This window comes from Xenopus laevis, chromosome 5S, assembly GCF_017654675.1.
Source record: "Xenopus laevis strain J_2021 chromosome 5S, Xenopus_laevis_v10.1, whole genome shotgun sequence".
NCBI classification, from domain to species: domain Eukaryota; kingdom Metazoa; phylum Chordata; class Amphibia; order Anura; family Pipidae; genus Xenopus; species Xenopus laevis.
In genome coordinates this window covers 16,420,584-16,446,273 of record NC_054380.1, presented here as the reverse complement: position 1 = coordinate 16,446,273, position 25,690 = coordinate 16,420,584, and the positions used below count along the sequence as shown (strand labels likewise).

At 41.9% G+C, this 25,690-nt stretch overlaps 1 protein-coding gene across 1 annotated transcript; it reads left to right on the top strand.

The window, feature by feature from the left end:
- Positions 1-19,803, top strand: smyd2.S (SET and MYND domain containing 2 S homeolog). Its single transcript, NM_001092517.1, is given in 12 exon segments — positions 1-210; positions 4,257-4,320; positions 6,536-6,646; positions 9,145-9,205; positions 10,443-10,567; positions 12,467-12,534; positions 12,653-12,755; positions 14,967-15,077; positions 16,062-16,182; positions 16,598-16,772; positions 17,567-17,675; positions 19,027-19,803. Coding segments are annotated over 12 exon segments (1,293 nt in total). The 5' UTR covers positions 1-43; the 3' UTR covers positions 19,105-19,803.
- The last annotated feature ends 5,887 nt before the right edge of the window (positions 19,804-25,690 follow it).

Here is a 25,690-nt window from a genome sequence, read left to right as displayed (position 1 = left end):
GGCACAGTCGCCCCAGTCTCTCTCGCTAACCCCCTCCCGCACCATGGGACAGCCCGAGGGTCTGGAACGGTTCGATAGCCCAGGGAAAGGCCGGGGATTGAAGGCGACGCGTTCCTTCGCGCTGGGGGAGCTGCTGTTCTCCTGCCCGGCCTACACCTACGTACTGACTGACAACGAGCGGGGGAACCACTGCGACTTCTGCTTCACCAGGTAACACTGAGGGGACAGGGGAATGCGGCGCTACCGGGTTATATACAGGAAGGCCTGACCCTTGCCCGCCTGGGGCGCGGATATTTAAGTCGTTACGGTAGCGCCTGATTCTATAGACACGTGGGTTGTACGCTCTGCAGTGCTGCTGGGTCCTAGTGCCTGCATATAGCTTGCCCTTTCGCTGCTATAGATTTGCTTCTGGGCTCTTTTTAAGAGGATTTTGCTCTGGACTCCCCAATCAGTGCAGATTGGGGGTAATTGTATAAGATTTGTTTTTCAACGCACATCAGTGGGGGTTTGTGGAGTTGTAGTTCAGCAACAGCTGGAGGGCCTCACATTGAATTTCTTGGTCTGATTAGATGTTCCCTAAAGATCAAGGCCACTGCCTTTCCCACTGCCTGGGGCCTTGTCCTTGCCCTGCTCTGGGTTTGGCCCTATTTGACTTGTGGCCCTTTGGTCCCTGCAACATTTTCACAATAACTTCCAAAACCCCCTTACTGAGGAAAACTCACGAGGAAACTTCGGGCGCAGGCGATTTTTCATTTTATCCAGGTGCAGAGCGAGGGGAGGCATTCGGCTAGAAAAGTCCCGGCGATTAGTCGCCAGTCGACTAAATTTCCCCAAATCGCCCAGTGTCTCCCAGCCCTTAAAGTCACAAGGATAATGATAATAGTGGTCTCCTTATCTGTTTATTTTTTTGGTTGCTGGGGTCAGTGACCCCTAATAATCTAATAGCATTTTCAGTTGCAGGGCAGAATAGGAAGTCTAGTAATTGGAAGACAAGACCAACTGAAAGTTGCTAAGAACGAAGGTCCATCTGTAACGTACAAGAAGTTACAAGCTTTAGTTGTGATTGGATGATGGGAGTTGTAGTTTTTCTATACAACTGTGCTACATCCCTAATCTGATCTATGATGTCATACAGCTGGGTGCTGCTGGTCTCCCATGTGTCCAACTGACAAAACACCGCTGGGCTATTTTAAGCGATTTAAAGTTAATTGCACTGCATATGATGGGCCCCATGGTGGAACTGACCAAATGGGGGTCACTTTGTGATCTAAAGCAGCCAATCAGGACTTTGCTTTCACTATCAACCAAGAAAATGTTACACTCGGCCTGCCCCAAGTCTTGCTGTTAGCCGCCGTTACAACCTTGTACCTTAGCAATTGATTCAGTTGCATTGTGCATGGCAGCACAGATACCGCGGTGCAGTCTGCAGAACGAAACTAATTTGAGTTGCATGTGAGCCACGAGGGATGTGCAGTGTGGGAGTGCTTGAGCCGGATAAGATAAACACGTGACATATGTCTGTGTATGGGCCGGTGTTGGATGTCAGTCACACTTCTCAATGGGCTGAACAGCTGCCAGGGCCTCAAATCAAGGCTTGGAATGATCTTTGGTTTGGGAGTCGGAATGAGTTGAGATTAAAATGGCGTCAGGGCACTGGAACACTGGATTTTGGACACTTCAAGGGATGGTGACACCGCATTTAAAAGGGCATGTAAAGGCAAAAAATATAAAGTCCAATTTTTACTTTCTTTAATGAAAAAGAAACCTATCTCCAATATACTTTGATTAAAAAATGTGCACCGTTTTTATAAGAAACCTGACTGTATGCAGTGAAATTCCCTCTTTTATTTTCTGCTGTGAATAGGAATTGTCAGACGTTCCCTAACTGCTCTGCAGGGAAACAATTCTACTTCTGAACAGCAGGGGGAGAACTCAAGCAGCTTTGTTTGTTTCCCTGTAGAGCAGTCAGCGACTGTGTAGAGATTTGTATTGGATTTTATTTTTGCCTCTACATCCCCTTTACTGTTTCCAACTCCAGCTGCAGGGACAAAAATCATGGAGCCAGGTTTAAACTGATAAACTGGGATTCTATTTGGAGGATTATTTTGCTGCAGCCACTGGTTCTGCAGAATTGGAGAAAGTTTGTATTGAACAATACAAAAACTATAAAATCCACATTAGATTACATGACAACACAGGACCCAGTGCAGTCTGTATATTCTGATTATTAATCAGTCTTGCTGTATCGGCTTCTGGCAGATATTATTTGACTTGTGCTGTTTTGAAAATTTATGACGATCCCTAAGCAGCCCAGACCACACTGAGCATGTGCACAGTCTTGGTCTTGCAAAGATGTATAACAAAGTTACAAGATGGTGACCCCCAACTTTGAAAGCATAAGTTCATGTTTATGTTTAGTATACAAAATACAGCATTTCTAGCCTTATTCTGTTTTAGACTTTATTTCCCCTTTAAACGGCTGGTTCATCTTTAAGTAAAATTATAGGATGCCCTATTCTTTGCAATTGGTTCTTTTTTTTTTTTTAAAGCTTTTGAATTATTTGCCTTTCTCTTATCTTTCTTTTTTGCTTTCATAGGCGGGTCGCTGACCCCCAGCAGCTAAAAACGAATGCTCTGTGAGGCTACAATTTTATTGTTTTAATTACTTCTCTTTATACATAGGTCCTCAACTATTCATATTCCTGTCTCTCGTTCAAACCACCCCCTCGTTGCTAGGGTAACTAAGACACGAGCAACCAGATAGCTGCTGAAATACCAAATAAGGAGTTGCCAAACAAAAACTGAAAAACCGTGAAAACCAGTAGCAAATTATCTTGGAATATCAATGTCTACATCATTTTAGTTGTTTTTTAAACTGCCTTCCCTCACGAGGAAACTTCGGGCGACTTCAGAAAACAAAACACTCGGTGCCATCCAGCCGGTGATTTTGATTATAGCCGGCGGGAAGGCAGTTCGGGGAGATTAGTCACCTGAAGAAGAGGCAATTTGCTGCCGGGCGACCAAACCCCCCCCCCCCCCGAATCTCCTTGTGTGTCTCTGCCATGAAACAACTTTGGGGAAGGTGGGGGATTCACCAATTCTTTAACTGTTCTAAATTGATACATTTAGTTGATACATTTGTTATCTTTGTCCCTGCTGAGCTGAATCACTGAGCTTCATTAAAGGCGGCTTTAGAATTGATACAATAGTTGCTAATACCACCCATTGTTCTGTTGTTAGGCTGCTGCAGTGCAACAGTAAAGAGTGCCTGAAGTTTATCAGAGCACAAGTCACATGACTGAGGGCACGTGGGAAACAGACCTTATGTCCAGCCCCATGTCAGATTTCAAAAATAAATATAAAAAAATCTGCTCTTTTGAAAAGCAGGTGTCAGTGCAGAAGTCTGAAAACCTGTTTCCCATGGCAGTATTCTTTTAAAGGTGAACCACCACTTTAAGGTTTCCTTTCAGCCTGAGGAATAGTGTGCCTGCTATCTTCTTGTGTTGATACACTTGTTTTTTAATGTAAGTCCAACTGAATATGGAAAGGGGTCAGGCATATTTTGCCTTTAAAGGAGAACTGAAGCTTAACTAAATAAATAGACTAGAAATGTTATACATTATGTTTTGGGCTTCTGTACCAGCCCAAGGTAACTGTGTCTCCAAAGATGCCCCAGTAACTCCCCATCTTCTTTTCTGCTGATTCTATGTGCTGCTGTCACTTACTGAGCTTAGGGTCCCACTCACAATATACAGTACACATAGAATAGAAATGTCACAATATAAGGCTGATTAGTAATTAATACAGATAATTACTACATGGCAGCACAGAAACCAGTGCAATTAGCATCAGAATTTAATAATCAGCAAACCTGTAGCATCAGCTTATATTACAGACCAACCTCATTTTCTGCTGGATAATTAGTGACGAGCCCTAAGCTTAGCTTCTCAACAGCTGCTCAGAGCCCACTGAGCATGTGAGTGTCACAGACACTTTCCAAGATGGTGACCCCCTGTGACAAGTTTGAAGTCCTGGATCATTGCTGCTATTGACAAGCTGAAACTTTAGGCTGGTGCAATAAGTTCAGTATATAAAACATGGCATTTTTAGCCATATTCATTTTTAAGGTTTAGACCTCCTTTAAGGGATGCCTACATTTGGAATGTGAAAGGTCTGGCATCTCTTGCTTAGATACATATCTGTAAGGTTTAAACACATTTCTTGTGTTTTTGCTCATTTGTTCTTTCTCATTTTAGGAAGGAAGGTTTGTCGAAATGCGGCAAGTGCAAGCAAGCCTTTTACTGCAACGTGGACTGCCAGGTACGGCTGCATCTCTTAAAGGAACACTGACCGTATGAAAAAGAATTAAAAAACAGTGTTGTCTTTAATTTATTATTCAGATTTATGAGGTATTTTTGGCTTCTCCGTCCCATCCCAGGCCTGTCAGCCGCTGCTTTATGCACCTTTCTTTTTTCCGCTAGCTGAAGGGGTGCAAGGCTGTGATAGGCTACACGTGTTGTTTACATAAATACGTCTGCCAATCAATGCCTTGCCTCAACCTCAAGTTAACGTAAAGTTGGAAAGTACTGTGCAGTGAAGGTGTATTTGAAATCCTGAGACAAATGCTTGCACGAGCGTCCTGTCACTTTAAGGGGACAATATAGTGATTTGTGTTGGGAAGGAATTGTAGTTCTGAGCAGCTGGAGGGCAATATTTTAGATTGCTCCAGACCTTCTCATACACAGATGCGCCTCTATCCATATCTGATTAGAAATGCCGGTCATTACGCCTCTCTGGATGATCCTGCCGCAGGATAGAAATTAATTAGCCGTGCCTTCGGGGGGAATATCATGTTCATCCTGCATCGTGTTCGTTTTTATCTTCCACGTCACTATTAAAGCTTTCTCCAAAGTTCTGTTCTTCAAGGGGCGGCTGCGTATAAAACTCAACATGTCCTTTAAATAGAGTCTCCACACTGCATCTGTAGGGGAGGCGCATAGAACTTCTTTGAATAAGGTTTAATTATCAGTGATAGAATATTGTGCTCTTAATCTATGAACCTACCTGCACTCAACTGCTCTGTAGAATTCCATTGTATACTACAGCGCTTATCTGTTATCTACTGTGTATCCTGTGCTTGAATGGCTGCGCCCATGGCTACATAGCAGCTTGTTGATATAAACTATAGTAGTACTTATTTGTTATCTACTGTGTATCCTGTGCTTGAATGGCTGCCCCCCATGGCTACACAGCAGCTTGTTTATATAAACTATAGTAGTACTTATCTGTTATCTACTGTGTATCCTGTGCTTTAATGGCTGCCCCCATGGCTACACAGCAGCTTGTTTATATAAACTACAGTAGTACTTATCTGTTATCTACTGTGTATCCTGTGCTTGATTGGCTGCCCCCCATGGCTACACAGCAGCTTGTTTATATAAACTATAGTAGCACTTATCTGTTATTTACTGTGTATCCTGTGCTTGAATGGCTGCCCAGCAGCTTGTTTATATAAACTATAGTAGTACTTATCTGTTATCTACTGTGTATCCTGTGTTTGAATGGCTGCCCCCATGGCTACACAGCAGCTTGTTTATATAAACTATAGTAGTACTTATCTGTTATCTACTGTTTATCCTGTGCTTGAATGGCTGCCCCCATGGCTACACAGAAGCTTGTTTATATAAACTATAGTAGTACTTATCTGTTATCTACTCTGTATCCTGTGCTTGAATGGCTACCCCCATGGCTACACAGCAGCTTGTTTATATAAACTATAGTAGTACTTATCTGTTATCTACTGTGTATCCTGTGCTTGAATGGCTGCCCCCATGGCTACACAGCAGCTTGTTTATATAAACTATAGTAGTACTTATCTGTTATCTACTGTGTATCCTGTGCTTGAATTGCTGCCCCCCATGGCTACACAGCAGCTTGTTTATATAAACTATAGTAGTACTTATCTGTTATCTGTGCTTGAATGGCTGAATCCATGGCAGCAAACACACCAGTGCAGCAAAGCGGTAAATTATATTGTCTTTCCTTTTAAAACTCTTTAATGTTACTGTTCCTTTAACCCTGTGAATGCTAAGGTATACACAATGGGTTTAGTGCGTGAATGGAAAGTTTGCCTTAAAATCCTGCACAGCAACCAATGAAATGAAACCATGACCCCTAGTGGACTTTCTGTGTCTCTCAGACATGTTTTGGAGGGGTCCTGCAGAGCATGTATTAGCCTATAACTGTCACATACAATGTTCCTTTAAGGGATATGATGGATCCTGTTTGTCGCTCATATATCACATGTGTATTTTCTTGATTGATAGAAAAATTCTCCAATTTCACTGCAATATCTAGTAAATCTCTCTGGGAGACGTGAGCATAATATGCAGCTTGTGTTTGTTATGCGAGGGCCATTTTTATCTCATTTGTTTGAAAGGAAACACATTTTAGTTGACCTTTGTATCCATGCAAGCCTAGTGCATCCTCCTTCCCATGGCTGAGCTCATGTTTTTCCTCTTCTCTACCCAACCAGAAAGGAGACTGGCCCATGCACAAGTTGGAATGTTCGTCAATGTGTTCTTATGGACAGAACTGGTGTCCCTCGGAAACCGTCAGGCTCACGGCGAGGATACTGGCCAAACAGGTGGGCCCCCTGCACGTGTGCATGGCTGGAAGGAAAAGCAAGGACAAATAATGCAGCTGCGTCATATGTGGAGATAAATATATATATCTGCTTGCTCTTCACGGTTTAAAGGGGGACTATACCCCATGTATAAGTAGGGCTTGATGGAGGCAAAGCAGGAGGACATCCATGAACTAAGTCACTGTTGTCCTCAGTTGACTTGATCTTCTGAATGCTATAGGTGGAACAAGCAACATGGCAGCCTTTATCTGTAAATAATGGGAGGCCTAGAAGGACTTTTAAAAATGACTTTTCAGCTCATTTTTCTATGAATTGAGATGCATTGGAATAAAATGTATTTTAGTTGCTTGCACAACGGTGCGCAGTGTAGTAGTAGATGGTAGGAATGCAAGGTTGCTTCTAAAACCCAGTTGGCTGGTTCAGATCAGAAAGGCTTATGGTTTTGGAGGGTGGTGCTGTTAATGCTAGACCGGCTACCTTAGTAACAGTGCCTTTAAGGATCTAGTGGGTGGTGGGTCCTTATGGTAGTAATGGTAGACTTGCCACCACTGTTAGTGAGACATAGTAAAATAGTAAGTTAGGTTGAAAAAAGACACACGTCCATCAAGTTCAACCTTTTTATTTTTTTTAACCTGTCTCTCTGCCATTTGATTCAGAGGAAGGCAAAAAAAAAAACATCTGAAGCCTCTCCAATTTGCCAATTTGAGGGGGAAAATTTCTGCCTGACTCCAAGATGGCAATCGGACTAGTCCCTGGATCAACTTGTACTATGAGCTATCTCCCATAACCCTGTATTCCCTCACTTGCTAAACACCATCCAACCCCTTCTTAAATCTAGTGTATCAGCCTGTACCACTGATTCAGGGAGACAATTCCACATCTTCACAGCTCTCACTGTAACAAACCCCTTACGAATATTTAGACGGAACCTCTTTTCTTCTAATCGGAATGGGTGACCTTGTGTCAGCTGGAAAGACTTACTGGTAAATAAAGCATTAGAGAGATTATTATATGATCCCCTTATATATTTATACATAGTTATCATATCACCCCTTAAGCGCCTCTTCTCCAGCGTGAACATCTCCAATTTGGCCAGTCTTTCCTCATAGCTAAGATTTTCAATACCATTTACCAGCTTAGTTGCCCTTCTCTGTACCCTCTCTAATACAATAATGTCCTGTTTGAGTGATGGAGACCAAAACTGTACGGCATATTCTAGATGGGGCCTTACAAGTGCTCTATAACATGGAAGAATGACTCCCTCCTCCCGTGACTCTATGCCCCTTTTAATACAGCTCAAGACCTTATTTGCCCTTGATGCTGCTGACTGGCATTGTTTGCTACAGCCAAGTTTATCATCTACAAGGACTCCAAGGTCCTTTTCCATGATGCACAGGCTGGTGTCAAATTCTGGGACCTGTGGGTCCAGTAGGTTTAAGACAGAAATTGGTGTCTTTGGGTCAGGTGTAGATGTAACCATTACCCACACAGGACACAGAACCTGGTCTTGGGACGTTGTGGCCGGACTCAACATCCCTTCATTGTTGGTGGGGTGATATTCCCTGGAGGCTGACCTCTTCCTACACCAGCTGTAGGGGCAAGGTGGTCTTCTCAACCAGGAGGATTGAGACTGGAAAGTCTCAGGCTGGGGTGTGGTGCCACCCAGCAGGCAGATAGGTTGGGAATTGCCCCCTGCAGAGACTTGGTAATTGCCTGGACCCTGCACTTGTAGGTCAGATGATTACAGATCTGAAGCACCCACTACCTCTTGTCTAAATCCATTCACTGAAACACCCACAATTTCTTCCCCTGAATATTAACATTTTCCCAGCTGTGGGTGCCAGCTTCATGCCCGCTGTGCTTATTAGACCTCATTCATACAATCTGGCATTTCCAACTGGCCCAAATCCCCCCCCCCCACCCCCAGTTCGTTTGCCCTTGTAACTAATTGGATACAGGGAAAAAAAATTATGAGATTCCCTTTTGCTAAACAATCACAGGCCGACAGCCCGGCAGCCTCGAAATGAGATTCTGCTCCGCGAGTCGGACGTGCTGCAAGGAAACAGCGTTCACCTTCCAAAAAATTAGCCAAACACTAACACCAATTAATTAAGCCTCTCTCCCAGCTTATTGCAGATCTGTAATTAAAAGGCAGCCGCAAATTACAGTCAAGGTCGTCGCTGTGGGAGAAGTTAAGTGCAGCGAGTGCCATTGATATCGCCATTTCTAATTTGATTTTTTTTTGTTTTTTAGTTTAAGGTGCTGGGAGTCGTATTCAGCCAAGGGGTTTTGTTGTCTTTGGGCGCGTTGTTCTAGTTAGAAATAAAAATCAGGCAATGCCAAGGCTGTAATATAAAGGGTTAGTTATTAGGAACTGATATGCCATACAGTATAGGATAGTACCAGAAGTAAAGCAGGACCCTGCCCAACAGAGCTTACAATCTAAAAAGGCTCATGTAGAGTGCCATATTTGTAACATCCATTTCTTTTTTCCTTAGAAAACCCAGACAGAGAGGACCGCGTCGGAAAGGTTCATGTCCGTTAAAGAGTTTGAATCCCGTAAGTATTTTCCAATTCATATTTGTTCTATTGACTGATACTTAAAAGAACTTAAAAGAACAGTAACGCCAAAAAATTATTATTTTTTTTTCTTTTTATAAATTAATGAAAATATAATGTTGTGTTGCCATGCACTGGTAAAACTGGTGTGTTTGCTTCAGAAACTCTACTATAGTTTATATAAACAAGCTGCTGTGTAGCCATGGGGGCAGCCATTCAAGCACAGGATACACAGGAGATAATAGATAAGTACTACTACAGTTTATATAAACAAGCTGATGTGTAGCCATGGGGGCAGCCATTCAAGCACAGGATACACAGTAGATAACAGATAAGTACTACTATAGTTTATATAAACAAGCTGCTGTGTAGCCATGGGGGCAGCCATTCAAGCACAGGATACACAGTAGATAACAGATAAGTACTACTATAGTTTATATAAACAAGCTGCTGTGTAGCCATGGGGGCAGCCATTCAAGCACAGGATACACAGGAGATAATAGATAAGTACTACTATAGTTTATATAAACAAGCTGCTGTGTAGCCATGGGGGAAGCCATTCAAGCACAGGATACACAGGAGATAATAGATAAGTACTACTATAGTTTATATAAACAAGCTGATGTGTAGCCATGGGAGCAGCCATTGAAGCACAGGATACACCGTAGATAACAGATACTTTCTGGAGAATCCCATTATATACTACAGAGCTTATCTGTTATCTGCTGTGTATCCTCAGCCTTTTCTCCTTTTTTCAGCTTTGAATGGCTGCCCCCATGGCTACACAGCAGCTTGTTTATATAAATTACAGTAAAGTTTCTAGAGCAAACACACCAGTTTTACCAGTGCAGGGCAACAGTACCTTATATTGTCATTCCTTTAAAACACTTATTTTTTGGTGTTACTGTTCCATTAAGGTGACCATGTGCAGGAGAACTTTCCTACTGAGTCTATGGAGCTACAGCGATGTCTAGGCCCACTGTCCTTTAGTTGCAAAGCAGAAACCAGGAAGGGGTGTGGCCAAATGTGTATTATCTGCTGTCACTGGGTGTGGCCTGATAATATTCTAATCAGGAACAGGACCGACCCTAAAGGATTGCTCAGCTGGTATGGTGGGATGTCCTTCACTAAAGTATGATATTGCAGTGATAGTAAGGGGGGTTCAGCTTGAGCTACTCAATGTATTAGAGTGGAAAGTAAATGCCCCTCATTTATTTCTGTTGCTGCTTCTTGGCAGACCTCAGCAAGCTTGACAATGAGAAGAAAGAGTTAATTGAGAACGACATTTCTGCCCTTCACCGGTTTTACTCCAAGAATGTGCACAATTGCGACAATGCAGCATTAGAGTTCCTCTTTGCACAGGTAAGTGCCAGGCCTGCTTATTGGTAAGAACCATGGGCTCCATCTAGAGAACAGAACAGGGGCCCTCCGGCCGGACTTTCCCCTCCACAATACTAGAGGGATCATTGACAGAGGATATTTAATGTCTTTAAAGTCACTCTTGTCTTGTGGCACTTGATCAGTAGTACATGGTATACAGGCGTGCGATCTGTTATCCAGAATGCTTGGGACCTGGGGCTTTCCAGATAATGGATCTTTCTGTAAGTTGGATCTTTATACCTTAAGTCTACTAGAAAATAATGTAAACATTAAATAAACCCAATAGGCTGGTTTTGCCTCCAATAAGGATTAATTATTTCTTAGTTGGGATCAAGCACAAGATACTGTTTTATTATTACAGAGAAAAAGGAAATCGTTTTTAAAAATTTCAATTATTTGGATAAAATGAAGTCTATGGAAAAAGGCCTTTCAGTAATTCGGAGCTTTCTGGATAACGGGTTTCCAGATAACGGATCCAATTTTGCTAGATTTAAACTTGTCTCTCTCCTTGTTATGTTTTAGTTTTTACTGTATTAGGAAAGAACGCTCGGCTTAGTTCTGGAGCAAGCTCTTCCCATGCACCATGCCCGTCTGAGTAAAACACTAGTGGGGACGAGGCAGGCAGGGTAGGGGTAAAAGCAGAGAAGGAAGGGCACAAAAATACCAATTTTTTTTATGAGCAAAGCACACAGGTGGCTGAGCAAACCGCAACCTTGTAACGGCAGCCATTATTGGAAATTCCACCTTTAATTTTAGGGTTTTATCACTTCCATAAGTGTTCCTAGGTGGGACATACTAGACCCTGCTTTGAACTGCTGTGGCCTCACCCCTTTTATGTTAAAGCAGGGGTCCCCAACCGCCAGGCTGCCACCCAGTACCGGGCCGCGGACAGTCGTGAACTGGGCCACCGAGCCTAGGGGACAATTAACGCGGTGCGCCGAATTGGGTCCCGAATTGGACACTGACCCCTCCTGTCCCCACCGACCCCCTCCACCGGTCCCCGGGCCAAATATATAACGGATATATATGTCACTAGGAAAACCTAATATAGAATATAAACAACTGAAGACAAAAGCCCAATACACTTTGAATGATTTAGTATCCGAATTGGAGGCCGGCGCTCCAGAATTGGACGCCGGCCCCCAAACTCCTCCCATGGTCCCCTGGGTCCCCTTGCCAAAAATGTTGGGGACCCCTGTGTTAAAGGACCAGTAACATCAATTTTTTTTATTAAAAAATTCGTTAGTGTAGAACAAAAAAAAAACCACAAAGACATATTAAACTTTTAAATCTCTAAGTCTTTAGTAAGAAATAACTTACCGAAACTCCGCTTGCGCTCCTTTTCAGATCCGGCGATTCATCGTGCAGTGCTCGATTTCTCCTCCCTGCTTTCCTTAAAGGAGATAGCCAGGGATGAGAAATCGAGCGCCGCATGATGGATCATCGCCGGGTCGCCTTTTCTGAAGAGGAACGCAAGCGGAGTTTCGGTAAAGCGATTTAAAAGTTTAATATGTCTTTGTGGTTTTTTTTTTTCGTTCTAAAAAAAAAAATTTATGTCACTGATCCTTTTAAGTACCCCCACCTCCTTTATATATTTTTTTTACAAATGCTTTTGGAATATCCCGGGGGTTATTGTTTTAACCCTTCCCTTGTGGCTGTGCATGCCATTTTGCTCATGCACTGAGGGCGTCTGTCAGATAATTACATTGTTATATATATATACTCTTTGTTCCACAGTTTCTCTTCCCTAGTTGGGAAGCACTCCCTCTGCAGCTGAACTACATCTCCCTGCAAGTTGCTGGGAGTACCTGGGCTCAGTCAGAGCTTTGCTTGGGGATGTACTAGTGTGAATGCTAACAGGGTACACTTTTCTTCCTTTAGGTTAACTGCAACGGCTTCACCATTGAAGATGAAGAACTCTCCCATTTGGGATCCGCTATATTTCCAGAGTAAGTCCTCCTCATCCTTCCGTCATTCCCGACGCTGTCATTGTATTGCGGTGACTGGGCTGGATCCTCTGGTATCTACGTGCAGTGGGTTGAGTAACAGGTGTTTGCTTTCTTGCAGTGTTGCACTAATGAATCACAGCTGCTGCCCCAACGTCATTGTCACGTACAAGGGGACGGTGGCAGAAGTCAGAGCCGTGCAAGAGATCCACGCCGGAGAGGAGGTAAAAATAAACTGCCGTATGAGAGCCTCTTGCTAGTAGCCGCCACATTCCTACAAAATCCCATGAATGGCTTGTGGATTTTCAGCAGAGAGTTGCCCCTCCATAGACTTTCATGGTATTTGGCAAGACCCTGCTGGTGCAACAGCGGTGGGGGAACTATGGCGAAAATGACAATTTAATATAAGCTTCAGCCTACTGAAATAAGAAACTTTCTAAATACAATAAATTAAAAATTCTGTACTGTTTCTGAAATCAAGTTTTCATGCACTATTCCTCTTTCAGCATCTGCTTCTCCTCATTCTGTCTTCATGCAGCAGTTGTCCGATATTTGTTGACAGTTAGATCCAATATATCTAAAATCACTAGGGATGCACCAAATCCAGGATTCGGTTTGGGATTCGGCCAGGATTCTGCCTTTTTCAGCAGGATTTGGATTCGGCCAAATCCTTGTGCCTGGCTGATCCGAACCCTAATTTGCATATGTAAATGAGGGGCGGGTAGGGAAATCACATGCTTTTTCGTCACAAAAGAAGAATTTTTCCACTTTTTCGGTTCGGTATCGGCTGAAGCTTTCACCAAGGATTCGGGGATTCGGCCGAATCCCAAATAGTGGATTCGGTGCATCCCTAAAAATCACCAGACATCATGTCTCTCTACATGCAGAATTTGTGCAAAAGGCAGTTATTTTGTTAGATTTTGATTTGAATGAGCTCTAATTCATCTGCTAGGAAAGGGAGCCTCCTATAAGATATATTGGATCATTCATCTGACACCCAACTGCTGCATGAAGTCAGAATGAAGAGAAACAGATGCTGAGAGAGGAATAGTGAAGATAAACTTGATTATTATCGCCTGACCCTCAATTGCACCGGCAGGGTTTAGCCGCTAGCACGTGCATATATGTTTAGTGAGTCGAGTGCATGTCACCCAGTAGCACCTTATCCAAGGGTGAAATAGAGCGCACCCCAATTCTCTGTACACTTGTATGGGAGTTTTTTATGGTGTAGTTATTAAAGGATGAATGAACTTTCATCTCTATAAAGGTAATGTTTGGTTTTTGTTGCCTTTTGATAAACGTAACCCAGAGTCTGGGCACAATGCGGCAAAGCAATGCTCTCAATCTCCAGTCAATGTTTTCTGAATAACTGTTACACAAAGGGCACAAACCTCCGACCCTCGGCAGCAGTGTAGCTGTAATAATATCCCCCAGTTTTATAGTTTGTCACATGAGGGTCATTTCTGAGGAAACATCCCTGTCTCTTGAAACCAATATTCCTTCTCCAATTCAGCAGCTGCCCCTTTGTTTTAGACTGTCCTGTGTTTCCACCTGCTGGTTCTGTACAGTAATTACAGTCAGAAAACTGATCTGCACCCTCTGTCTCCCAATCACAGTCAGACCCAACATCATATATATGTGTGGGGCCGGCACTACTCGTATAAGGAGTATTCGGTGCCTGGGTGCTAACAGCAAAACAGTAGGATGTCCAAAAAAAGTGTAATGGTGTAATTTATTCAAGTGAAAAAATAGCTGACATTTCGGCTAGCCCACTAGAGAAAGGCTAGAGGGCTAGCCGAAACGTCAGCTATTTTTTCACTTGAATAAATTACATCATTTTTGTATCCTAAGACCTGTGAGTGCTCGCCTTTTTTTGTATATATATATAATGTCTTATAATATGCAAATGTGTGCAAATGGCCCTCTGCATCACCAAATAAACATGATTTCCGTTTATAGCCATGAAGTTTGGTGAACAGCTAGTGATTAAAGGGATGGTTCACCTTTAAGTGATGCTATAGAATGGCCAGTTCTAAACAACTTTTTGATTTATCTTCTTTTTTTTTTATATTGTTTTTTAATTTATTTTCTGCCACCACCTGACTCTTTCCAGCTGAACCCATCTAAAATACAACTGCTCTTTAAGGCTACACATTTAATGCTGTTGTTACTTTTTATGACTCTTTTTTTCTATTCAGGCCTCTCCTATTCATGTTCCAGTCTCGTCAAATCAGTGCATGGTTGCTTGGGTAATTTAGAGCCTAGCAACCAGATTGCTGAAATTGCAAAGAGACCTGCTGAATAAAAAGCCAAATAATGAAAACCAATTGCAATATCACTGCCATATTAAAAGTTAACTCGAAGGTGAACAACTGCTTTAAAGCTTCACTTTAAACAATATTCTGTACAACCCCCCATTTTTAATTTTATTTCAGGTTTTCACCAGTTACATCGATCTGCTCTACCCCACGGAGGATAGAAACGACAGACTGAAGGATTCCTATTTCTTTAGCTGTGACTGCAGAGAGTGCTCCACTAAACAGAAGGTATGGGGGGTCACTCCTGAGATCCTGATATTGCCACATTCACTCCTCAGGCAGTTCGGGGAATAAAAGGAACTATCCTGTAGGGTAAATGGCATGTACGGCGGGTCCTCAAAACTAGGGATGCACCGAATCCAGGATTCGGCCTGGCTTTTTGCCGAACCGAATCCGAGGGGAGGGAAATAGCGTGACTTTTTGTCACAAAACAAGGAAGTAAAAAAATGTTTTCCCCTTCCCACACCTAATTTGCATATGCAAATTCAGATTCGTCTGGTATTCGGCCGAATCTTTCGTGAAGGATTCAGGGGGTTCGGCCGAATCCAAAATTATGGATTCGGTGCATCCCTACTCAAAACATATAGAATATGCATGTATGTATATATGGGAAGGGCATTGCCTCCCAAGGAGCTGGGCTTGAGTAGAAGGAAATTTAATAACAGGTGCAAAGTTTGCAATTGGTCTGATCACCAATAACAGCCAATGAGCAGGTAGCATTTACTGGTCACATCTGATTTGTTGCTATGGGTTATTGCATTTGTCATTTATTACTAGGGATGCACCGAATCCAGGATTCTGCCTTTTTCAGCAGGGTTCGGATTTAGCCAAATCCTTGTGCCTGGCCAAACGGAATCCAACCCCTAATTTGCATTTGGAAGGGAAATCGCGTAACTTTTGGTCACAAAAAAAGGAAGTAAAAATGTGTTTTCTCTTCCTGTAGGGTTCGGCATTCGGCCAAATCATGTGGTTTCAGTGCATCTCTATTAATTACATATGGGGGGGGAAAGAGTCTTTCACTTTTCCAGGCTGAGGTTCTGGAAATCTGAGCACATCGGCATTTTCTCCAAATTTCACCTTAATTGTCCTTCAGTCTAGGCCTCCTGGGGGGGGGGGCAGTCAATGCACTTTGGTGTTGTGTGACCCATAGTTAGCAAGCTCCTCTTTATTCCCCTTGTTGCCTACACGAACCCCTTATTCTTTTCTTTACAGGATCCGGCAAAATTGGAACTCCGAAAACTAAGCGACCCTCCGAGCCCCCAGACTGTACGAGACATGATCACATATGCACGCAACGTGGTCGAGGAGTTCCGGAGAGCAAAGCACTATAAGAATATCCTTTTCCCAATGATTTCTACATGGCAACATAACAGCGAGCTGCCTGACATCAGAGGAGCACTTGTGACATCATAAGTAAACTACAGTGAATAGTTTCAGCGCACCCTTCCTATCCCAGGTTAAATTTGTTAGGTTTAAGGACCAGTACTTCTCTAGCTTTATCTTGTACAAACCATCTCATCCTCTACACTAAGCCACATCCATGTTGTAGAACAATAGGAGGGCTATGGGAAGTGATACAAAATCATGTGACCACCATGTCTGTGTCACAATGGCGGCATAGGCAGATTAATGCTTTCATTAGAAGCTATGGATAAATTAAATTAATTCACCTTTGGGCAGTTAATGGCAAAATAAAGAATGAAGCTGCTGTGTGCCCTTTAATATATTTATTTCCTTAACTATTTCACCTCCCAGTGAGCTGCTGGAGATCTGCGAGCTGAGTCTGGATAAGATGGGCTCTGTGTTTGTGGACAGCAATGTGTACATGCTGCATATGATGTACCAAGCAATGGGCGTGTGCCTTTACATGCAGGACTGGGAAGGGGCCTTAAAGTATGGAGAGAAGATTATCAAACCATACAGGTAACGCACGACTTGAAACATGGATGTAGGGAACCCATTACACTTTGAGGTTGAGGCCAAGTGAGGTATTCGCTTGACTGTTTGTAAACACAGCATCTAGGTCTTGCTTATCTGCAGTCTCCTTCCATAGACTACCAGATTCTGATTCTGAAAAGTAACACCAACAAATAAGTCTTTTAAAGGAACGACAAATAATGTAGTGTTGTCCTGCACTTGTAAAACTGGTGTATTTGCTTCAGAAACGCTATTCTAGTTTATATAAACAAGCTGCTGTGTGGCCATGGGGGCAGCCATTCAAGCACAGGATACACAGTAGATAACAGATAAGTACTACTATAGTTTATATAAAGAAGCTGCTGTGTGGCCATGGGGGCAGCCATTCAAACACAGGATACACAGTAGATAACAGATAAGTACTACTATAGTTTATATAAAGAAGCTGCTGTGTAGCCATGGGGGCAGCCATTCAAGCACAGGATACACAGTAGATAACAGATAAGTACTACTATAGTTTATATAAACAAGCTGCTGTGTAGCCATAGGGGCAGCCATTCAAGCACAGGATACACAGTAGATAACAGATAAGTACTACTATAGTTTATATAGACAAGCTGCTGTGTAGCCATGGGGGCAGCCATTCAAGCACAGGATACACAGTAGATAACAGATAAGTACTACCATAGTTTATATAAACAAGCTGCTGTGTAGTCATAGTGGCAGCCATTCAAGCACAGGATATATAGTGGACCTTACTCATGATATATAGTAATTCTTTCTTTTTTCTCTCCTTCCAGTAAGCACTATCCTGCATATTCCCTTAACGTGGCCTCCATGTGGCTGAAGTTAGGCCGCTTGTATATGGGTCTGGAAAAGAATACTATTGGGACAAAGGCTCTGAAGAAGGTAAAACTCCCTCTGCTTGAATTCATCTTTCTTTCCTTTCTTTCTTGTGTCATAAATTCTTTCTAGGATGATTGGGTTATGGGCTCTATCTCTGGTGCTGTTCCAGGGTGTCTGACTAGGGAGGGATATGATAGCCTTTCTCTTGGGCAGTTAATCCAAGACTTTCTTTTAAAGAGTTTAAAGGAGAACTAAACCCTAAAAATATATATGGCTAAAAATGCCATATTTTAGTTACTGAATTTATTGCACGAGGCTAAAGTTTGAGCTTGTCAATAGCAGCAATGATCCAGGACTTCAAACTTGTCCCAGGGGGTCACCATCTTGGAAAGTGTCTGTGACACTCACATGCTCAGTGGGCTCTGAGCAGCTGTTGAGAAGCTAAGCTTAGGGCTCGTCATTAATTATCCAGCAGAAAATGAGGTTGGTCTGTAATATAAGATGATGCTACAGGTTTGCTGATTATTAAATTCTGATGCTAATTGCACTGGTTTCTGTGCTGCCATGTAGTAATTATCTGTATTAATTACTAATCAGCCTTATATTGTGACATTTCTATTCTATATGTACTGTATATTGTGAGTGGGTCCCTAAGCTCAGTAAGTGACAGCAGCACAGAGCATGTGCAGTGAATCAGCAGAAAAGAAGATGGGGAGCTACTGGGGCATCTTTGGAGACACAGATCTTTACTGCTAAAGGGCTGTGGTTGCCTTGGGCTGGTACAGAAGCACAAAACATAATGTACAACATTTCTAACCTACTTCTTTAGTTAGGCTTTAGTTCTGCTTTAAGGGTGGTGCATCATGGGCCCTCTTTAATGTAGCATACACATGATGATAGATGTACATAATCCTCTGTAACACTCCAATTACATTAAGGCAGAGGTTTTTTTTAGACCAAAAACAAGAGCAGAGTTTTTAGGGAATAAAAAGCCTCATCATATTGACTCCTTACTACCCCAGTTTTGCCTCCCCATTCCTATGTTTACAACTGTGCCAACATAAAATGTACAGAGCTCATGGATCAAACTGGTAATTAAGTAGAATTGCAACAACTGTATAATGTAATAATATATAGTTTGTATTGCAGCCAGTTCCTGACCCGTAGAGCTTACAATCTATGTCTGTTGCTTGATGTACATGGTGATTGCCTTAGAATGCGCCTATGTTTAAATCCAGGAACCCCTGAGTGGGACCCAGTGACTTGTTCCTTCTTGTGGGCCCCAATGGCTCAGTCTCTCGTCCTCTTCTAGTACCAATGGGCTAAACCAAAATGTCCCTACATAGACTTACCTATAAATGTTGTTTTGCTGTGTTTAAGGCTGTTTAATATGTATTTGCTTTCCCTCCTTTAGGCCCTGGCTATAATGGAAATAGCCCATGGCCCCGATCATTATTATATAGCTGAGATCAAAAAGGAACTGGAGCTGTGAGGCACAGAATCTATGCACCTCCCTTTGTGTATGATTCAGCAATGGGAATCCAGCACATGATTCACCTCCCCTCCACTGTAAGCTCCTCTGTCTTCCATGATGGGCTGAGAATCATGGGAGTTTTAGATCACAGACACCTGAAAACAAAAGGACTACAAGGCTTGATCTCATTGCCCTGATGGTAATGCTGTGCCTACAGGGGGATTCAGCCACTTTAGATGGACTTGAAACTCTTAGAGTTGGATAAGAAAAGCTGGTGGGCTACAGACTAGGGACGTCCCTATTGTCCTGCCGCTTTACTCTCTGAAGCCCAATATGTGGTGTATATATTTGTACGTCTCCTGTGTTGGCTTGTAAAACTCTTTAATATTTCCACTACTGCCTTGGCCTTTATCATGAATTAAAGGGGTCGTTCTGTGTATTTCTCTGAACTTGACCTTGAGTTCGACCCCCCTTCCCCAGAGGTCCACAATGGGATGTACCAGATTTTTTGAAGATCTGCCCATGACACTCAAATTTACTTATTTTGGAGCTTGGTTTACGGTTTGATTGAAACCCTAAAATGGGTTTACTTTTTATTTAATGCTATGTTTTCGTTGCCCGAGAATGAAATGTATCCAATGTTTGCCTGCTTATTTTAGCACCGAGATTGCTGTTTTACACTGACGTGTGATAATAAAGAGAAAAGAATAACACCAACGCTATGGTGTCCCTGTTAATCCAGATGAGCGTTCCTTCGTTTTATAATGGGCCAATCATGTTGAATGTCATATGGGGAGACCAATGGGTGGCCACTATCCCAACAGTCCCATCCATAATGGCTGAATGGTTTCTGCACCAGTGAAGGTCAAAGGCAGACCAGATTTTTAGTTCTAGTTTAGTTTTTAGTTCTAAGTGGGATCATGAGAATTCCCTGGGCAGCTCTATGGTTGGACATGACCAAAGTTAGTCTGGCTGTGGCCTTCATTGTCTCAGCCCATAACATTAATCCATGCTACTAATAAATAGGTTAGACTCAACCATGTAAAGGAAACTAACCCAAGATAAAAAGCAGACACACATAGGGGCAAATTTACTAACCTCGGAAAATTCGCCAGTGACGGCTTCGCTCACAGCGCAACACTTCACCAGGCGTAGATTTGCCAGGACAACGCTAATTCACTAAAATTCGAAGTTGCATCCAGGGGGCTGAACGCTGGCGAAGTTGCGCTAGCATTACTGCGCCAAGCAAAGTTGCGCTAGCGTTGGCTAATATGCATACGGCGGAAAGTTAAAGTTGAATGGACGTATATGTTTCAGCAAATACATTACACTACACAAGTCCGGGAAACCTTAATAAAATAAAATAGAGTTGTTATATTGCCCTACACATGAGCCCAGTGTATAGTTTATGTGCCATATGTAAGGAAATGTAGGGGGGGAAGCAGGTTACCCCAAAAAAAATTTACACTATTTTTCAGCCCATCACCCTAAAAAAAGGAGAATTAATTATTTAGCATGCGAATTTCATGTACCATCAGTCTCAAAGTGGTAAGATGGCAGCCACAGGTGCCCCAACAACGAGGCTATGGCAAGATCAACTCCAATTTGTGGCATGATGGTTGGTTGATCTTGGTAACTAAACCAGAAAAAAACATCTGCACTTGTAATTATGACCCCCTAAATTCCTGATGGCACATAATTATTCATGTATCCATCTGCAACCATTGCATTTCAGTGTCGGACTGGGGTATCTGGGGCTCACTAGGGCTGTCACCTCAAGTGCACCCCATCTGTGAACCACATATCCCCACCACGTGCTTTTACTAATACCTGGTGTGGCAAACTTTCTCAAACCAATCCCCCTGCTCTGGAGATGCTGGACAAGGCCTAATGCATTGGGCCCACCAGGATTTCTCCCCATGGACCAGTCCCATCCTGCCAGCAAGTGAGGCATGTCATCTTTGTCTCTTCACCTACTTCTCTATTCATTCTAGATCAGTGTTCAAGGAGAACTAAAACCTTAATGAAAAACCCTACCCTACATAGACCCCCCCTCCCTAGCTGCTTCCCCTGGTAAATGCCCCTAACTCTTTACTTACCCCTCGGTGCAGATTCAGGGCATCGGAGTTCACGGGCGCCATCTTCTTCTCTTTGTTAATCTTCGGAATGAGAGTGGCAGACTCCATTTATGCCAGTAGCCTGGTACACAACTCAAGGGCATGAAGCCAATGTCTTCATGTTATGCCCCTTGTATTGCAGGTGTAAGTTACACCACAATGCCTGTCACTCTGTATCTGATACAAACCGTTGTACCTTCTGAGTATGGCACAAAACCTTCCTTGGAATATTCAACCGCTCAACCTATTCACCACACGCTCAATGCGCCATAAGTATTGGTGGTAAGAACATGCAACCGGCACATGAAAGCAATTCCGAATGGGGAGATCCCTTGCTTATGCCCACCCCCCCGAAACCGTGTACAGGTATGGAACCTGTTATCCAGAATGCTTGGAGCTTTCCAGATAACGGATCTTTCCGCAATTTATTTAGGATTAATTATATCTTAGTTGGGATCAAGTACAAGCTACTGTTTTATTATTAATATAGAGAAAAAGGAAATAATTTTTAAGAATTTGGATTATTTGGATAAAATAAAGTCTTATCTGTATTTTGGAGCTTTCTGGATAATGGATCCTATACCTGTATTTCATTAGGGATGCACCTAATCTAGCATTCGGGCCAGGATTTGGCCTTTTTCAGCAGGATTCGGCCGAATCTTTCTGCCCAGCCAATCTGAGGAAAATTGCGTGACTTTTTGTCACAATACAAGACAGAAAAAAATATTTTCCCCTTCCCAACCCTAATTTGCATATGCAAATTAGTATTTGGTTCGGTATTATGCCAGATCTTTCGCAAAGGATTTGGGGGTTCAGCAGAATCCAAAATAGTGGATTCGGTGCATCACTATATTTCATACAGTACACAAAGTAGGAGCTCTTAGATTGGAATTGCCACCTTTATTCCAGAGATGTCTTTTTAGTCTAAATTAATTTTATACTTAATAAGACTTGGGGAAGGGTGGATAAAGATGCCATTGCTTAAAGGACAAGTAAAGTCCAAAAGCGAATAAGGCTATAAATGTTATATTTTGTATAATAAACATGAACTTTCTGCACCACAAACCTAATCAAACAAATAATTTATGCTTTCAAAGTTGGCTACAGGGGGTCACCATCTTGTAACTTTGTTAAACATCTTTGCAAGACCAAGACTGTGCACATGCTCAGTGTGGTCTGGGCTGCTAAGGGATAATCATAAATTATCAAAACAAGGAAACAAACAAAGCTGCTTGAGTTCTGCATGGCTGGGAAGTAAGGCGGGGGCTCCCCCTGCTGTTCATAAGTATGATTGTTTCCCTGCTCAGCAGTTAGGGACCGTCTGACAATTCCTATCCACAGCAGTGAATGAAGGGAGAATTTCACTGCCTACAGTCAGGTTTCTTATAAAAACGGTACACATTTTTTAATTAAAGTATATTGGTTTCTTTTCATTAAAGAAGAATTTTTTTTGCCTTTACATGCCCTTTAACATTGCATTGGGCACCATGAAAAATCTTGCCTCTGAGCGATGACATAGCTGTTAAAGTGCTTTTTGAATAATCGTCCGTTCAAAGAGATTATTATTTGCAATTAATAAAATAGCAAAATCATAAAAAAAAAAACCATAAGTGAAAGGATTTTATTAAGAAAAAAGGCAGCGGATTGTTACACAGAACTTTTATAAAGCAAATATATACATACAAGTTCCCATAAAAATATTATATATATAAAATATGTACTTTGATGTCGAACGATGTACAGACCCAGTGAACATAAAACGAGAAAGCAATATACCTCCGATCATTAGCAGAGCTCATATATACATAGAATTACTGTTAGACGCACAGTGCAAAAATACTGTCCAGAGTAGTCGCATCATTACTGAAAAGGTTTCGGAGACTGTGATAAAACTGGATTTTAATATGAAATTGGAAGTGAATAAAGACAGAAGAAGACTTTTTCCTGTAACGTTATAGAAGGGAAGGCTGAGTTTACTTGGGGTGCCAAAAGTTAAGCACAGGATTGTATTTACTTACCTGACACCCTGGGCCAGTGCTTAACTTTTGGCACCCCCAATTAAATATGCCTTTCCTTCTCCTTTAATGTTAATTTAATCACCCAATCTTTCTGCAAATCATAAGGCTGAAATATCAATTTCCTTTTAACATGGGATTCACCAAATTTGGTCACTTTCGTATCTGGCCAAATTCGTAATCCTTCACAAACAGATTTGTCCGGAAACTGAATCTGAGCCCTACTTTTCATATTCAGATTTGAGAAAAATCATATGTGAACATGTTCAGTTTTGATGCAGATTTAAATAAATTAGAATTTTTTTTTTTTTAATTTCGAAAAAAAACTGTAAAGAATATTTACAAAAAAAGTGGAATCGGAAATTTAAATTGAGTTAAGAAACTCGCACTAGAGCCGCATCCTGCTATTTATTTCCGACTGCAACATTGGAAACCTGAAATTTGAAAATCGAATTTTGAAATTGAATCTCCCACTGACGTCTACATAAGCTAGAATTTTTAAAGGGGACGATTTATCAAAATCCGAAAAATATCTAATTTTCCGAAAGCATAGGTTTTTTCCCCTTATTTGTCAATACGTTTTCCCGAACATTTTCTGTGCGGGAAAAAAATCAAAAAAGTCGTGAAAGAATTAGAATAGTACAATTTTTTTGGATTTGATGCCAGAAAACTCAGATTTTTTCGGATTTTTGCCAGAAAAGCATGAAATATTCAAATTTTTGCACGAAACCCAGCGCAGATCAGGAAATCTTCGGGACTTCTCCCATTGACTTCTACGTGAACTCGGCAGGTCTAAGTAGGAGCACTTTTTTATTCTGACTTTTAACACCCCTGGAGTTTAAAGGGATCCTGTCATCGAAAAACATGTTTCAGTGCAGAATTCTGCACTGAAATCCATTTCTCAAAAGAGCAAACAGATTTTTTTATATTCAATTATGAAATCTGACATGGGGCTAGACATTTTGTCAATTTCCCAGCTGCCCCTGGTCATGTGACTTGTGCCTGCACTTGAGGAGAGAAATGCTTTCTGGCAGGCTGCTGTTTTTCCTTCTCAATGTAACTGAATGTGTCTCAGTGAGACATGGGTTTTTACTATTGAGTGTTGTTCTTAGATCTACCAGGCAGCTGTTATCTTGTGTTAGGGAGCTGTTATCTGGTTACCTTCCCATTGTTGTTTGGCTGCTGGGGGGGAAAGGGAGGGGGGTGATATCACTCCAATTTGCAGTACAGCAGTAAAGAGTGATTGAAGTTTATCAGAGCACAAGTCACATGACTTGGGGCAGCTGGGAAATTGACAAAATGTCTAGCCCCATGTCAGATTTCAAAACTGAATATAAAAAAATCTGTTTGCTCTTTTGAGAAATGGATTTCAGTGCAGAATTCTACTGGAGCAGCACTATTAACTGATTCATTTTGAAAAATAATAATAATAATAATAATAATAATTTTTTTTTCGAGTTTTTTGGCATTAGGACTTTAATAAATAACCCCCTTAATGTGAGTTTTTCAGATTTTTTTTAAATAAAAAGAAATCGTGAAAATTCTAGATCAGAACACTCTAGATCAGAAAATAATCCTGATTGCGTATTTCCTCTGCGAAGAGTATCAGCGAAGAATATCGGCCCCATGGGATTGGCTGAATGTGAATGCTGGCTGGAGCGTATCCCTGTTATTAAACAGATTAACAATAACAGCACAGGCATGAGTTTGGATAAGAAGTTCTGTGGTTAGAACTTGGATTAGGTCTGCAAGAAGAAATGATAAAAAAAATTTAACTTGGTTACAGAGTAGGGATCGCCTGGGCCAGAGCCACAGACAGAGGGTTGGTGGGACCTTTGAGTTGGGAGAGGGTTTGACTTCACATGGTTCCGTTCGGGCAGATTGACAAATTTTTTTCTAATATGTCAAAACCGGCAGAAAATTGACAGTGTCGGACTGGTCCACAGGGATACCCGGAAAAACTCCAGTGGGCCCAGGTGTTCGTGGCTCTCTTTCTTCTAAACATTTGGCCTATTTCTTGGTTATTCCCTATTTCTTTATGGGGAAAAATGCTTAATAATGGGAGAATATAGTAAGTATAGATATGAAAGACTAGGAGTATCAAGAGGTTGAGCGAGTAGAGGAGGAAAAAATTGTTTGGAAAGTGGATTTCTGGCTTCACCCTCTTTTCACTGACAATCATTGAAAAATACACTTTTAACAGAGTTGCCGAAAGCCATACATATAACTGTATATAGGAAATACATGATTGATTTATGATATATATATATTTACTGATTTCAGTGGGAAGATTTCTACCATACGGCTATTTATTCCTTAGGGCAACAATGGGCTGATGTTCCCTCATTGACAAGCGACTGTTGCTTTTGAAATGCTGCCGGCAGCCTTCCCCTACCACTTGTTCCTGCATCCATGAAAGGACCTTGCGATTACTCCTTTCATGCGGTGTCTCTACTTCCTGTGTGATTCTGA